This window comes from Carassius auratus, unplaced genomic scaffold (genome assembly GCF_003368295.1).
Source record: "Carassius auratus strain Wakin unplaced genomic scaffold, ASM336829v1 scaf_tig00217107, whole genome shotgun sequence".
Lineage (NCBI taxonomy): Eukaryota > Metazoa > Chordata > Actinopteri > Cypriniformes > Cyprinidae > Carassius > Carassius auratus.
The window spans coordinates 20,446-37,754 of record NW_020528899.1 but is presented as its reverse complement, the minus strand read 5'-3'; the positions used below and the strand labels follow the sequence as shown (position 1 = coordinate 37,754).

Below are 17,309 nucleotides of genomic sequence, written 5' to 3'. Positions count from 1 at the left end.
AACCCGCGTGGAGACGGAGAAGCGCCAAGCGCAGGAGACAGATCAGAGCGCAGAAAAGACTCGTCTCTGCACCAGATGAGGGGCATGCACCATCGTTGTCTGATATGTTCAGTGGAATTCTGCAAGAAAGTGCCTCAAATAATAATAATACGTTGGCTATTTTGTACTTTAGGCTACTATATATATATATATATATATATATATATATATATATACACACACACACACACACACACACACACACACACACACACACACATACATAATATCAGATTGTAGCCATATTTATGCTAGATTTTCTGCTAGATTTCTGCTTTCATTTGATAAAAATGTTTATTTATGCCCTGGCCCTATTTAAATACACCCTCACAAATATTTCTCAAATGTCAGGCAGATGACAAGCTCAACTGCTCAACAGCTAGATGGTTATCTGTCTGAAGTCCCCATCCCCAGAAGTGATAACAGTCTTGCCAACTGGAGAAGTAATGCACTTTCTAGTCCTACATAGAAAAATTTCAAATGCACTTCACCTAAATGCACTTTGTTTTTATGAGAGAACTGTTCATTTTAAAACCTTTCTGCAGGCCAGTAGGCCTGTACATTATTATTAAATATACACATGAGTGGGATACATTTTTAGTTTGAATTTAATTTTATACTGTGCATTGTTGCAATGTGCTTAATAAATATTTGCATCATTTGTAATTATGTATTTTTATGTTTTTTTTAAAAAAAAATAAGTTATGTAATTGTAATTATCTTTGAAACTTTAATATTAATTTATGCAATTGCAATGTCTTAATTTTAGTAAAGTTAGTACACGGTCATAGCAATAAATGCAATGGTACTAATAATTGGCATAATTTCTTTCGGTGTTTCGGTTTCGGTTTTCGGCCTTGGTTTTCTCTTTTTCGGTTTTCGGTTTCGGCCAAGAATTTTCATTTCGGTGCATCCCTAGTCAGAATCAGTTAGGATACACAGAGATACAGAAGGAGGGCAGTGAAAATTACCCCACCAATAGTACCTGGATACAGTATACCACCGTATACATTTCAAAATGGCACCAAAGATGTATAACTTAAAGTAGATTATCCTGAATCAAGTCAAGATGTTTGTTTAAATTAAACAAATGCTGCTCGACTAATAGTGTTATATTTTTATATTTCTAAGCTGTGTATGAGCTAGATCTATATTGTTTTTGTAATATTGTTCAACTATCTGTAAACTGTCTGTTTTGCTTGTGTATATATATAAATATATATGCATGTATTTATTTGCCATATTAATTAAAGAATTAAGATCATTTTAAAAGGAGTTCCTGTTTCTGTCTTCAACACAGGTTCTGGTTTATACCAGTTTATAAATGAGAATAAACAATTTGGTAAGACTGAGGTGACTAAAAATGATCTCCAAACTCTGATAAAGACCACTGAGGTATACGGCTGGTCTGTGACTGCTCAAAATGTAATGCAAAGACTCAATCCCGAATGATAAACAGAATAAATTATGCCTGCTCTCACCACCCCAGGTTGAAATTTTTGTGTAAATGAATTTACACAGACACAAAGCAGCCCTTACGAAAATCAACCAATATTTTACTACAAATAAAAGCCCACAAGGTTACTATAGTTAAACTGTGGTAACTACAAATTAACCACTAACACAATAACCTTAGTTTAACCATGGTAACTGACATTTACTGGAAAATTTCGCGTTCGATTAAAGTTACATTTTTGTATTATAGCCATTAGCTATGTGTTTTATGTTATAATTTGTGCTGTTATTTAAAGATTTAAAGAGTGTTGGAAAACGATACCTGCACATGTGCACGTGTAGACGAGCCTCAGCGACCTGAGGGGGAGTTTTAAACGGAACTCATCTTCCGTTTCATTTGTACTCGGACAGTATTAGCTGTAACACCAAACAAATCGTCAACTTTAACACGTGCGGGGCTTTTTCTGAGCATTCGCGCTGTGTTTAAACCTAAGGATCTTAGCTAAATAAAACACGTATACTTTAGGCAGAAAATGGTGGGGAAAATTAAACGGGTCCGGCAGAAGCTCCATCACGGCGCCGTGAAGCTGGAAAATGAGCACCAAAACAGAGCCACGCCGGAGAATACACCGATTAAACCCGTTCAACTCATACAAACAGATTCACAAGAGACCAAACTCAGCACATCTGACAGCAGCATCAACAATAACTCAAAGGTATGGATATGTGTTCGTATTATTCATTTGTCGTATACTATTAAGATATTTCACAAGGGAGTGCCATATGATAATATTGTACCCCAGTGTCATTTCTCCTCAAGATGAACTAAAGAACTAAATGAGTTTCTTCATGTGTGTAGGCTTTCAGTTTTCCCTCTGGAGTTTTTGCTGGAACTAAGATCTCTAAAGAGTCTTTAGTTCAGACGCTGAAAGTTGATGAAGCATCACATGTGACCAACAGCAAACCGTCTGCAGGAGAACACAAAGGTGGGTTTTCCCCTTCATTTTTTAATATTTCTTACAGATTTGCTTTCAAATATGTAAACATTTCAACTGAATATTAAAGTTTAGTTGTTTTTTTTAAATAAGCAAATCAAATAATACATAAATCATTATATCGTACTGTAATTGTAATATGTGCATCTTTTACATTTGAATGTGAAAATCAGATTCTTTATGATTTAAAAAAAATGTAAATAATTATTTATTATTGATTCTTGATTTAATATTGTTTTTACTATTACAGAAATACTGTAATTGCACAATGTTTTAGCTTAATTCTGAAAGAGATGCAAAAGTTGTATAATTCTGTCAAATATGAAACAAAGCGTATACAAAATGAAGAATAATATTTATTTTATTGATATGTCTAAATAATTTAATATTTTGATTCTGCTATTATGTTACACTTGAGAATTTTTTTAATTATTGTATTGTAATATAGTATAAATAAATACTAATCTATTCATATTTATATTTAAATATGTTGTTGACTCATTTAAAACTATATCAAGAAATATTATCACTGTTATAGTTCTTCTTTCAAGTCTCTTAATACATAACAAAAAAAATGGTAATTGATTATAATGTAATATACTGGAGGATAATTCATGTCTTTCCTTTATTTTACATTTAAATGTGAAAAATACTTGTAATTTTAATCAACGTAAATAGAAAATGTATAGACCTTTATTCTATTCATTGGTCATAATCGGTATTATATTAATTTAACTTTTTTAATATATTTTTTTAACTGTGATTCTATTCACACTAATTTGTGATTTAATATGTATTTGATGCTGATACATACTCTATTTATAGGCTGTAATCATTTGATATTCATGTTAATCAAACTATTATAAAATAATCATTTAATATACGGTTATAAAAAATTTAATATTATATTAAAATGTAATTACAAAAAATATTATTAATATTTAAATGCATTTGTGGCCACAAGATGGCGGACTATTACATGTTTTCGAAATCTTGTAAAATCTAACTTAAACTTTGAAAATGATGTCTATAAAATGTATTGAGTACTGGATGTTTGTAATCTGGGGACAGAGATTTGATTCATGCTGTAACTCAAGAGGGTTTTGTAGCTTAGCGGTCAAAGAAGATCCAGGCTCCTCACTGAAAAGCTGCTGGTTCGAACCCAGGAAGTAAGCGAGTGGTGAAGTTGTTTCAGTGTAATGAAGGTATGAAGGTGTCACACGTCCTCTGGCTTTGACCGGTCTCTATAAGTGTCCCCTGCGTGTGAGTATTGAGGCTGGGTAAGGAGGGCTGTTCTATTCCTGTCTGTCTGCAGTATAAATAACTCAAGCGTGAACATCACAGCGCTGCTGCATCAGTGCACTGACGTGACCGCGGCTCCACGGCTGTTTCTCTTGAGGAGGAGGCAGCTAGTAAAGCTGGAGCCAGTGTATGAGTTACTGTGGCTATGGCTGCTGTTCTAGCATGTTTACTGTACTACTTAGTATTCAGTCTTTTAGTGAGTGGGTTTTTCTGCAGACATCTTTAAAAAACTCTTAAACCACTTTTCTTTTACACACTTAATACAATTGTATTTGTTCAGTATTGATACAAACAAATTAACTCCATGTCAGAGAATATGTAATATGTAATGTGTTTGGTATTTGTTTTTTTGGTGGAAATGTCATTTCGTTTTATTTTTTTCCAAGGCTAAGTTCGTAGCTATAGCATTTAATGTGTCCTAAATGCACAACATTAACTTTTATATCTACTTAATGTATTTCAATAAGTGATATAAATCATTTTAATATAGTAAATAATGAAATGGTTTATTTAGATGGTTTGCTTTTTAGTATAAAAATTCAGTCCTTTTGGGATTTTTCTTAGTTTATCAATTAATCAATGTATTATTTTAATAATATCCATTAGTTGTTTTAAAATTATATATATATATATATATATATATATATATATATATATATATATATATATATATATATATATATATATATATATATATTTCAATACAATTTAATTAATTCGAAAATTAAAAATAATTATATAATATACATTTACTTAATTTAATGCTTTAATATTTAATATTATACACACATAAAATAGAAAAGAATAACATTTAAAATGACAATATATTAATTTGAACTGTTATTAAATGTAATTTATTTAATATGCTTGATTTGTTTGAATACGCTTCAAATTCAGTCAGTGATATTTAAATTTTAATTTTTTATATATGGGTTTTGTACATGTAACAATAAACAGAAACATTTTTTTTTTACATAAAATAAGTAATAATAAATTGTAAATATAATTAAATCACACACACAAATATATATAATTGAGATATATATATATATATATATATATATATATATATTTATTTATTTATTTATTTGTTTATTTATTTATTTTTACATGCTCCATTTAAAATAATTCGGAAGATATTTGATGTTTTGTTTGTTTCTGGTACATTTTATGCACACACACACAGTACATACAATGAAAAATGATATATTTTATTTGAATCTTTTTTTAGTCTAAGCTTCATTGGTGTAGTTGGAGGATCTAGTTTGATGTGCCCCGGTTGCGTCTGCGCTTGACGAGGTCGAGGTGGAGAAGGGATGTGCCCGCGGCTCTGCTTTGACAGAACGAGATCTTTCGCCTCTTTAATTGGGAGTATCATTGTCTCAGTGTGACCTCGGAAATTCACCTCCAGCTCATCTCCCCAGACGCCCTGCCACCTCTCCTCGCAGCGCTGGCGGGACGGGGAGATGAGAAGTGCAAGTGCAGAGGGGCAGAAAGGGCAGCCGGGGTGTTGTGTCCGCTCCTAATTGGCGGTGTCCGTTTCAGCCAGCTCTCTGAACATGATGCTCTCTCTGGGATGGATGTGGTGGGAATGATGGATTTTTTCCCCTACCCCTGGTTTGTGGCAAACAGACGGATGCAGAGCCCAGATTGGGTTTCCAGCGTCAGGAGTGCTGGGGGGAGATATGAGGGCCGGAGATCCCTATCGGGCAGATACAGCAGAAAAACACCACTGTTGTTATTCCTGTGGTGGCTGATGGTTGGATCGAGTCGCTCGCTGATGGGGGATGTTTGTGATCTGAGTGAGAGTGGTTTAGTGATGGCTTTAAATGGTTCAGAGTGTGGAAAACTGATTGAGGATCAGTCAGGGACTAGAAACTGGCAAACAGATGTTGAATGGAAAGAATGTAAACTAAATTGGATTTTTGTAATTGTAATTTATGGTTTGCAGTTGAAGATTATGGTCTTTGATTTGGGTTTGCATTATAATTCGAGTGTAAATTTCAAAGTCATCGTATCTGAAGCAAGACTGTAACGCCTAAGACACTCAAGACATTTCTTCAGCAAAGCTGTAGAAGTAAATCTCAATCCATTCAACCCTGTTACAGAAGTTATTTTAAGAAAAAAAGTATCAAACAAATATTTCTTTTATTTAGGGGTAATAAGGTTAACCAACAACTAAAAACCAACATGTGATTATATCTAAACTTTAGTTATATCTAAATTAAAGTTAAATGATCAACCCTGTTACTCGTTCATATTTATGTTTTTATTTTATAGATTTTGTTTTATTTCATTTTCAGGGTTTTTGCCTGAATTTCAATTGCATAAAGTTTGGTAACAGGGTTGAATAAATTATTTCTTAAAAAAAAAAAATATATATATATATATATATATATGTTCCTGTGTGGGTTTTTTTGTGCATAAATATGCAAACATATACACCCATAATATTTATCAAGAATATATAAAGTTATACTATTTTTTTATATATATTATTTTATAATTTGTGTCTATCTTACAAATTTTCAACACTGTTACAGGATATTTAACTATTTTTGTATATATATTTAACATTTTTATAATTATTTTTAGTTTAAATATCCCATAATAGTGTTGAACATTTTGTACGTGTCTACTAAACATATGCAGATACATTTTTCTTTCTTTTTTTTGCTGTGTTTAAATGCCATAAATTTACTTACTCTAAATTACTTGTGTAATTGTGTCAAACATATAATGTGCTAAATATAATATATTATTTAACAAAGTAACACACACAAACAGTGTAAAAATATCTTGTTCTGAATTTATTGCCTTTCAATACAATATATATTGAGTTTCAGGCTCCCCGTTTTCTCAATATTGTCATTTTCCCAGCGGCGTTGTTTAAAAGCAGATGTTTGTGTTACATTATCATATCATTGAAGGATGCAGAGGCTGAGGGCGTTTGTGTCTGGACTTCACATTGAGCTCTTTCTGTCAGAGATCGTCAGACTGGAACAAGTGATCTAGTGAGGAGAAATGTGGGTCGTAGGACATGACGTTTATCTCTCTTATCGGGAGGACTCGTTTCTCCTTGAGCCGTTTGACCATCGCTGTGTCATGCCCATATACAGACAAAAACACACAGACGTCTGTGTGTGTTTATAAGACTGTTAAAACTGAGTGAAAGCTTGTTTTGATGTGTACATGACACGTAATCGTTCAGGATTTATAAGTAACTCTCATGTTATTCTCTTGAGTCTCCTGCATTGAATCTGTCTCCTGGTTCATCTTTCCTCACAGGAAGATGACGGTCATTTGAGATGCTGTTTCTCTCACAAACACACACACACACACACACTCACAAAAGGCCAGTTGTCTCAAAGTGATCGACACGTACAAAATAGCAGACATAAATTCACAGAAATGTGCTGCGGATGTGGCTACATTTTTTCCAATTGGATTACAGATGTTGATTCACTTTTCACGGCTGGGAAATGAGTGAAAACACTCTCTGGCATCAAAATGTGGAAAACACACATACAACAAACTGAAATAATTGAAGTTAAATCATTTAGTTTGAGCACAGAATGAAAATATTTTTATTGGAAAAGAGATAAAAACATTTTTGTAGATATTTTGTCTTACTCATTTATACAAAATATGCAATTTATTGATTGCATTTTAATCTGTGGATAAATAAAAAGGTAGGTTTTATTATTATGTAAAGTAAATCTTGTTAGATACCTCCATGCAAAAAAAAAAAAAACTCTATCACGATATGAGGAATTTTGACATTTCACTGTAACGATATGAATCTAATATTGTTATTTTTGTGTTTAATAAAGTCTTAATGATATAAAGATTTGTGATACCAAAGAAATTTCTAAATCTTGTCACCAGTGACATCACAAAAAACGAATACTAGCCTAAAAAAGAAAAAGGAAATGGAGACAAGTAAACAGTCAGCGATTGCAAGCAACAAGACACACACACACAAAAAATACTCTAGACCAAATATAAAGTAATCAAATGTATAAAAACACTGATAAAATAAATATATATTCCTCCTTATTAAAGTTACAAAAGTGATTTAGTCAAGAGCAGTGAGAGATTTTCTCTCTTGTTGTTTGATTCAAATTATTGAGAGACAGCAGGAATATTAGACTGCTGTCACTTTAAGAGCTGCCTGGATCCAATATACTGTTACACAAGTGTTTTCTTTCTCCACTATTTGTTTTCACTGAAGATCTAAATGACTTTGATTAATGATACTTGCAAAGACAGGCATTTTGACAAACGAGTGTGTATTTTACTGTTCAAGTCTTATAAAATAAAATAACTCAATAGCCCTGTCTTCATGTGCCACTCTGACAGCGATCAAATGTAGTGAATTGAGTTCTCCTTCTCTGCTGATTGCGTTTCAAGAGCTTAAAATATCTGGTTTAAAACCGCAATGCTTATAAACACATGCAAACACTAAGTTTTCATCACCACGTAGCACAGCAACGTCTGGTGAGCGTTTAACCACGATAGACACGAGTCCAAAATCATTACTGGATGACAAATTTCTACTATTTCAATGTGTTTACCAGTATATCGCACACCTAAAAAATAAATAAAAATAAATAAATAAATATATATATATATATATATATAAACAATGGAAATTGCATTAAAATGTCAAAAAATCTAATTTAAAAATCTAAAAAATTTTGCACTCATTAGTTATGCAAATTTAGGGGGAAATCGCTATAAATCCTGAAAATAATATAACACAAGGCTTGTTTTGCAAGTCTGCTTTGCTTTGAAATATGCTTTATATAACCGTGATACCTCTTTGCTTTTGTTTTTGCAATGAAATGTGACCATGACACATTTTTCTGAGACTCAACGTTGTCCTCTTAAACATAAAGGTGCTGATTTGACCAAAAAGCTGCGTTTAATTGATCTGTATTGTGGTGAACGTCCACAGCCAGCAGGAGAGGTCAGTGAGGTCTCAGTGACCAGATCTTTGCAGAGCTGCGAAGGCGTTTTTCATGATCAGATATCTCATACAAACTCTTTTCCTCTGAATGTTGCTCAGCAACCAGAAGCTTGTTGGTGGTTGAGTTTCTCCCTGGAGATGAAGATCGCAGAGGTCGACTCATTCTGTTCCCTTCTCTTTGAGTTTAGTGCACTTGTGTTATTTTTGGACAAAACGCTCACTGTAATATATTTTTTTTTAGCATATGTTGCACAACACGGATCATTTCAGAGTGCCAAGTGAAATTGTGTTTGGGCAGTTTGTTGTTTTATGCTGATTTTCACAGTAATTCAATTATTATTATTATTAATTATTAGTAATTATGAATTACACTATCAACCAGATAATTATGATATTCAGTTATTAATACAAATGTAATTATTTCTGTTTAACACACAGTATGCATTTTCTGAAAGTAGAGCATGTAAATCTTGACATTTCCTAATTTTTCAAAGCTTTTTATTATATTTTTTTAATAGTAATTATAATTTATACTAATAATAGGAATGGTATAATAAAACTAAATTATTAACAACAAGTTTTATTTTTCTGAAAGTAAAACGAACATCTTTTGATGTTTAAATTTTTTTAACTTACAATTTTAAACAATTTAATTAGCATAAATATTATTACTAATTATGTTATAACAATATTAAATGTTTAATTTAGTATTTTTTAAAACCAATGTGCATTACGTGATAGTGAAGCATTTCTTTTATAAACCGCAATTTAAATGTTGTTTTTAATAGTTATAATTAATATTATTAATTATACTAACGATTGGAATATTATAATATTTCTTGAATAAAAACAACTTAATCGATTTTATTAAGTGCATTTTATAAAAGTCCAGACATTTTTTTTTAAAATTAGATTTAATTTTTAAAATAGAAATTGGATAGTGTTTTATTAATAGTCATTATCATTCTGTATACTAACAATTTGAATGTTATAATTAAATTATTACAAACAAATTAATTATTTTTATTAAGAACCCAAATGAGTGGATTTTCTGAAACAGTAATTTAAATCTAAAAATAAGTAAAGGTAATTATTATTCAATATACCATCAGAATATGTTTTTAATTAATAACAATTTAATATTTTTATTTGGTCCATTTTTATGAAAATGAAGTGAGTAAAGCATGTGCATCACATATGACGTCTTAAAGAGGTTTATTTGTGGTTTGACCTCAGTGGTCTGTGAATGACCTCTGTCAGATGGACAATACACTGATACATACACACACAGGCAAATATAGATACCTCGTCACACTGGATCTGATCCCCAGAGGTCAGCACAATCGTTAAATACGCACAATATGCTCCTTCTGATAAAACGTCAGTAACCGGGAACAGGAAGAGTTACATGCAGTTAAACCGACAACAGACATCCTACTGTAATCTATTCACACGAGGACTGTTGTTTTTTCCCTTCTATATGCTTTCACACAGCCACACATGCCATAATATTTGATCTGACTGAAATCACTTAAACTTTTGTCTAATTTCAGAACATTGTTAAAAAAAAGTTTAATTAATTTTGTTTTACTTTTCCCACCATACTTTATTTTCTGAGCCAGCAGTGCAGTTCCAGGTTCATTTCTGTTGGGAACTGAACCTGCAGCCTTTGTGTTCATGGCCTTAACTGATTGGCTGCGTTATTTTGACAGGTGTGTGAAGTTCATGCTCCGTAGACAAAACAAAGCCCATATGAACCAAAACACCTGCATTTAAACCAAAACCAAAGCCCTCTTCAAAGAATAAGCAGAATGTGTAATGCATGTTTTACGTTTTGTATTTAAACCAGTGTTGTTGCTGGTAACTAAACTTAAAACGAATAAAAATTGTTTTCATTCATTAAAATAAATAAAAACGAAGCTTTAAAAAAATCAAGACACTACTTTTTTAAGATTGTTTTTTTTTTAAGCTAAGACCATTTAAATAGTTTTCATTAAATTAGATTAGGTTGAAATGAAATAGAAATGATTTATAAATGATTAAAGAGATCAATTTGTTCATTAATTAAAATAAAGCTGAAATTAATTCTAATATGTTTTAGATAGAAATCTTGAACTTATTAAACGTAATCTTAAGATTAGAAATGTTGAAATAAATGAAAGTATTAAAATGACAAAACATACTGACATTAAAAAAATTATTTAAGCTAAGTAGAAAAATACAAAAACTAATAAAAATGGCTATATAATAATTTATAGTAGTAATAATACTAAAATAACACAGGTTTAAATTTGTCCCCATTTGAAAGTAATAGTTTGTATTCCAATTATATTTTTATAAATTCCTGTATCATTTTATAATTTTTTTTTCCTGTTTATTTATTTATTATTTTATTTTTTTAGCTGAATTTTTTTTAACCAAATTGGTAATGCATTCTAAACTAAATATAAAGCAGGCTTTTTAGCTTTTTCTTTTTCCTCTTTTGAGAATGATGATCATTAATATTGTTATTATTATTATTATTATTAAGCCTTTTAGTGTTGAACGCATAAAATATTAGTAAAATTGATCTGTGATGATTCATGTGGAATTGTCTTTTATTTCAGGCACAGGAGAAAAGAAGCAGCAGTCGAAGAAAGAAAAGATGAAGGAGCGCAGGGAAAGATGGCTTAACAGTGAGTGTTTTTTCACCTACTCTTCTTTCTTTCCCGCAAAGAAAAACACTAATATCATCAACCGAATGTGAAGCCATTTCTTTCATGGTGAACTGATCTCATGGGCCGGAGGGAACTTCAGAGATGGATATGACGGGATCATTAACGCCGCACCCCGATTCTGACGCCTGTAAACGCTCGGGCCGATCAATGCGGCGTGTAACACAAGCTCGGGCCGAGGTGATTATAATTAGGATCTAATGGGACTCACGGCTCCAGCCGAAACCCAAGCCTCAGACTGCATGCGGCATTGTCAGGAAATTAAAAAGGGGGGAGGTTTGAGATGTCGATAGATTCATAAAACTCAAAGATGACCTTCAAGGTCTTAACAAATGGTGTACAAAAACACTCATATACCAGGTTAACAGAGTCATAACCGCGGTAGAAAAAACCAGAATGGCCACTTGTGAGATGAAAAATGACATTTAATTTGTGTTTGCAAAAAGACCCAGTGCTTCTGTCGAAGAAGTGCTTCTCTGTCTGTTTTTTTCTTCCCTACATGTACTTTGTTGTTTTTGGACCGAAGTGCTTGGGGTGTCCTGCTCACTGTCTCAGAGCTCGGGTTTGGGTTTAGATGGTCGGGTGACATCAGTCTTGTTTTCTGTCTGAGAGCTGGACAGGAAGTCACACTGGATATAGGCTTACTGGAATTAACCAACTTTTTCTTTTTAAAATCAGAAATGATATGTGTGTGACCTACTGTGACTTTACCGTGATGTGCATCGTTTGAGATATTATTTAAAAGCAGTTTATTTCTACGATTCCTTGCCGCGATTAAAAGGAGACTTGTTTATTTGAAGCGCTTTTGTGTTAAGAAATATGTATTGTACACTTTTATTTTTTTAAATGGTTTTATTTTATGCTTTTGTCTTTTGTTTTTATGAATGTGTGCCATTTTATGTTAAACCTTTTGTTTTGTTTTTAATTTGTGTATATATATTATGCTTTTATTATTATTTTTTTTTATGTTTTTATTTTACTTATTTTTCTTTTTGTGTTTAATGCTTCTGTTTTTTTAAAAGGTGTTTAGGCAGTTTTTATTTTATGTCTTTTTAATTTTTTTTTTACTATTTTATAATTTTGTTTATATTTTATCCTTTTTAATTTCATTTGACATTTAATTTAATTTATTATGCGTTTTATATTAATTTGTATGTTTTCGTGCTTGTTATGGTATTTTGTGCCTTTTATGTCTTTGTTTAACAGCAGTTTGTTATTAAGTAAATTATTATTTTTATGATCCTTTTATACATTTTTTTTATACACTTGTAGTTTTATGCTTTATTTTTTTATTCACTTTAATGCCATTTTATTTCATCCAATTTATTATTGTACTTATAACTACAATATTATCATCACTTATATTTATTATATATTATAATCTATATGCACATTTTTAATTTATACTTTTTTAAACACATATTTAAAAATGTATGCATTTAATATATGTATTTTATGTTTTATTCAATTATGTTTTGTTTTATACCCTTTATTTTATGGTTTCCCTTGTTTTTAAATGATCCCTTTTTATGTATCCTAATTTAATTGTTGTTTTTAACTGTTTAATTTTGTTCCTTTTCCGCTTGTCAGAGAACAGAAAAGACAATGAGAAACGGATTGGGAAGTGGCTTCTCAACTTCGCAAAGAGCCTGTGTGAATTTAAAAGGATCATGTGAATCTGTGTCTGCACTTGTTCATGTGTAGTTTGTGTCTGTGTGGTCTCCAGAGATCAGTGCGATCAAGCTTGCGCGTGAGCAGCAGGTGGCGCAGGCGCGGAGGAAGGCCACACCCGTGGTGGGCGACATGAGGCCGCTGGCGGACGCCCTTCCTGAACTCTCCCTGCTCCTCCCGTCTCTCAAAACCTCTGTCGGTGCACAGCGGAGAAACAAAGCGTAAGCCTCCGTTTTCTCATTACTACACACAAGCTCTGGGATCGTTTATGCAGATTTGTGCATATTTTCTGGCGTGAATGAGCGTCTCAAAACAACAATTCATACAAACAGATTTCATTCATCACTTCTTTCTCTTTTATTATATTCATTTTCTGCAAACCAATTTACACTTTTTCTTCTTCTGCCCTGTTGAGGTCTATATATTTACTGAATGTTTATAGTACATTTAAACTATTCATTTTTCTATTTCCCCAGAAAGATATCTAATAAAATGCCAAAGGACAAAACATAATCTCATAATCTCAAACCAGTTTTATTTTGTTTTACAAATGAATCCTGCGTCAACAAAAACTAACAGTCTTAAGTAATCACAGATCACTGGAAGCTATGAAAATACATTGCTCAATAACAACAAATAAGATATTTATTAGTGCTGTCAAATAATTAGTCGCATCCTAAATAAACGTTTTTGTTTACATTATATATGTGTGCTCTTTTGTATATTTATCATTTGTATATAAATGCACACACATGCATGTACATGTTTAAGAACAATATGTTAAGTTTATATACTAAAGATACTTATATATAATAAAAATTATATTAACATAAATATATACACTGAATATTTTCAAAATATATACGTGTTTGTGTTTGTATTTATATATGCATAATAAATATACACAGAACACAGAAAATGTAATCGGCTTATAATTGGTCTTTACTTTGGAGTGATTTTGTTCTGCATTATTGTCTTTTTTTATAATGTCTTTTTATTTCCGTTTTAGTTATTTTAGTACATTAAGGTAAACTAAATGAAAGTTAGAATGATTGCCTTGGCCACTATCTGAAATATATATTTTTTTCAGTTTAAATTTATTTTATTTAAAGTGACCAAAGTGTTTTTACTGTTATTGTGTTAGTTAACTATAATAACCCAGGTGTTAAAATGTAAACCTTAAACCGCAGACGAAACTCTTCAGTCGCCCCATAAGCATATTATAGTAAAAAGTAGATTTATATCGCACACAGGCTCTAAATGTATTTCTTAAGAAATTAAGCACGTCACGTGTCGACAGCAATTCACAACGTTTTGTAGATTAATCGACTCACAACTGTTTAACTGCTTTGATTCAAACCACATCAGTCTGTTTTCTCCGTTTGTTTGTGGTGTTCTGTCTGTTTGTCGTTTGATGTGTTTTGAAGTCTTGCGTTGTCTTGAATGAGTCATAAATAACACTTGTGTGAAGAAAGCCTGTGCTCTGGAGAACTTCAAAGCCCGTCTCCAAATATGCCTCTGCATCTCTCTATATTTAACACACTTGAGCTTTTTTCTGACACGTTGTTTTTTTTTTTTTTTTTTTTTTTTTTTAAGTTGATGATAAATATAAATTGTTTTGCATGTAACACAATTGTTTGTTCTTGTTTCTCATCACAGTTTGGTTAAGAAGAAACCAGAACCCACAAACTTCAGCTTGATGAAACCAGCCCAGAAACGAAAACTACTGTAAGACAATACCTTCCCTTTTATTTCCAAGCTTTGCTAATGTTAACTTCACAGTAGAATTTCATTTCATCTATTAATTAGTGCCACAATTTTTATAAGAACCTGGAGGTTAATGGACAAATCTCAAAAAACATGTCAAGAACAAAGAAACAAAAAATGAAATTATATATTGCATAAAGAGACAATAAATCCTAAATAAAGCCAAATTTTTAGGAATAATATATATATATTTATTTTTTCTAAATTGTCATGACAGTTGAGCACATTCTTTGTTGAATGAAAATTTAAAATATATAAAACGTAAAAAACCAAATTGTAATGTGAGAAAATACCAAATCATGTGAGGTAAAAAGATTATTAAAAAATAATACCCTGTGTTTTGTAACATGTAATGTTTAATGTGCGTAAGCTGCAGGAATTATTCAATTGCAAGCCATTTAAAACAATTTATTTGCAAATTTTTATGCAAAATATAGATTCCACAGGATAATATTTAAAAAAGACACTGATTGCAAATGTGGCTACAATTATTGGTGAGAAGAAAGTATTAACCTTCATTATTTTTGCATTATTGTCATGACAATTAAGCACATAACATTAATAAAAAATAAACTAAGTTATTAAAAAAATATACATTTAAATAAAATATTTTAACTTATTATTATAAATAATTTTATTGTTTTAATCTATCTATCTGTCTATTTCTACACACACACACACACACACACACACGTGTATACACTGTATAAATTTAGCAGGTCTGGTTTAGTCACATAACATTTTATTTGTGCACAGATATTATAACAAAGTCAACTGAATCTTTACATTTGTCTGGTTCCAGCGAGACTGAAGCATCTCACTTCAGCGAAGCCATGAAAAATCCCGCCTTCAAGACCAACCTTTTAGCTTCGCTTGGTGATCACCTGCGAAAACGTCTCAAACAGGAAGAGGAACAGAGTTAACCGCGACTGCTGCGCCGCCCTGTTGGTAGAGTCCAAGAACTGTATTTATCATACGCTGGTACATCGAAACAAACAAATACAGTAAAACCGGTTTTGGACATCCAGAACAGAATATGAAAATGAAGAGGAATCCAGAGATTTGCTTAACTTGCTTTATCTGAAATGCATAAACACTATGGAGGAAACGGTTTATCGCCGTTTCTCAAGTGTAATACCGTAAATGAGTTTTATGGGCTTGCTTTAATAATCATGTTGCCAGATATCTAATGAGTGTTTCCACGCCGTCTGTTCCACATGGTCTTGGCAAGATAAAAATAAATCCATTGGAAAATGATTATGCATATGTTTTTTTTTCTACTTTATTAGCAGCACATATTAAGAAAAGCTTGACTTATAACAATAAAACGGTAAAAATAAAAACTCCATAGGCTTAAACGGCATTAAAAATGATGCATTTCTTACTATGAAACAGACTCTACCTGCTGCTTTCGTTCATTGAACATCGCAGACAAAAGCCTCTAATTAAAGCAAGATCTGATATATCAGACGTTTAGCATCTGCTTCTGTATTTCTATGGCAACACGTCGCAGAAAGAAGGGATGGGCGGATGAAGGAGAAATGTGCACCCAAAGCCTGTCATTAACCTGACTTCTCTTCATGGCTTCATGAGCGCAGACTGATGGGGCTCTTTGATGTCTGATATCAGGGAGGGAGGACCTTCTTTTGGGTCTCGTCTCAGCCAAACTGGATCCACTTCACAATCCCATCATGTGTGTAAACGCAACATTATGGAGTAGCAGAAGCACACATGTAATGTTTGTGATGAAGTGAGAGGACTGTGGGTGTAGATGGATGTTCTTCACCCACACGAGATTCATCTTTAGCCTGTTCTTGTTGGTCTTTCCTAAATCCATTTATTATAGGATAAGAAACTCTATGTATGATTTCAATGACAGATAGTTTAAAAGAAAAGCAACATTTCCGTATTAATGTCTGCTCGGCGATAATCGTAGCCACATTTGCAATCAGTGTCAGAAATGAACCATATTCCTGACTTTCGTTTTTGTCAATGCAACTGTGTTGAATTGAACACAATTTAATTCTTTATTCAAGTAATTATGTTAAATGTTATCTAAATAATATATAAAGTTTCAAAACATCACATACCTTCGTTTTTTTTTTTTTCAAATCTAGATAGTAAGATGGTTTATTTTTGCCTACTTTTGTTATTTTGTGTTTATTTATTATACTCTGGCATTTATGAACCTGGTCAGTAGTCATTTACAATATTTATACATTTTTAGACATTTAAAGAGAGTGATGTATAATTCTCAATTTAACTTCATGTCTATCACTAGAAAAAAAAAATCTTCAGATTCTATAAAAAAAAAAAAAATACCATGAAAAGGCAAGTGTAGATTGAAATGAATTCTGTGTGTTTGTACAACTGATTATAAGGTGAATTATGAAT

At 31.7% G+C, this 17,309-nt stretch overlaps 1 protein-coding gene across 1 annotated transcript; it reads left to right on the top strand.

Annotated features, from left to right (window-relative positions):
* The first annotated feature begins 1,895 nt into the window (after positions 1-1,895).
* Positions 1,896-16,172, top strand: LOC113100027 (protein FAM207A). Its single transcript, XM_026264896.1, has 6 exons — positions 1,896-2,210; positions 2,354-2,480; positions 11,370-11,438; positions 13,204-13,369; positions 14,808-14,876; positions 15,718-16,172. The coding sequence occupies exons 1-6, from the start codon at positions 2,028-2,030 to the stop codon at positions 15,836-15,838; spliced, it is 735 nt and encodes a 244-aa protein (XP_026120681.1). The 5' UTR covers positions 1,896-2,027; the 3' UTR covers positions 15,839-16,172.
* The last annotated feature ends 1,137 nt before the right edge of the window (positions 16,173-17,309 follow it).

Bases quoted from the DNA above. Each gene is read 5' to 3' on its own strand.
- LOC113100027 (XM_026264896.1), top strand. From the start codon at position 2,028: ATGGTGGGGAAAATTAAACGGGTCCGGCAGAAGCTCCATCACGGCGCC. The intron at 11,439-13,203 runs GTGAGTGTTTTT...TGTGGTCTCCAG, and splicing joins CAGGGAAAGATGGCTTAACA to AGATCAGTGCGATCAAGCTT. The intron at 13,370-14,807 runs GTAAGCCTCCGT...TTCTCATCACAG, and splicing joins GCACAGCGGAGAAACAAAGC to TTTGGTTAAGAAGAAACCAG.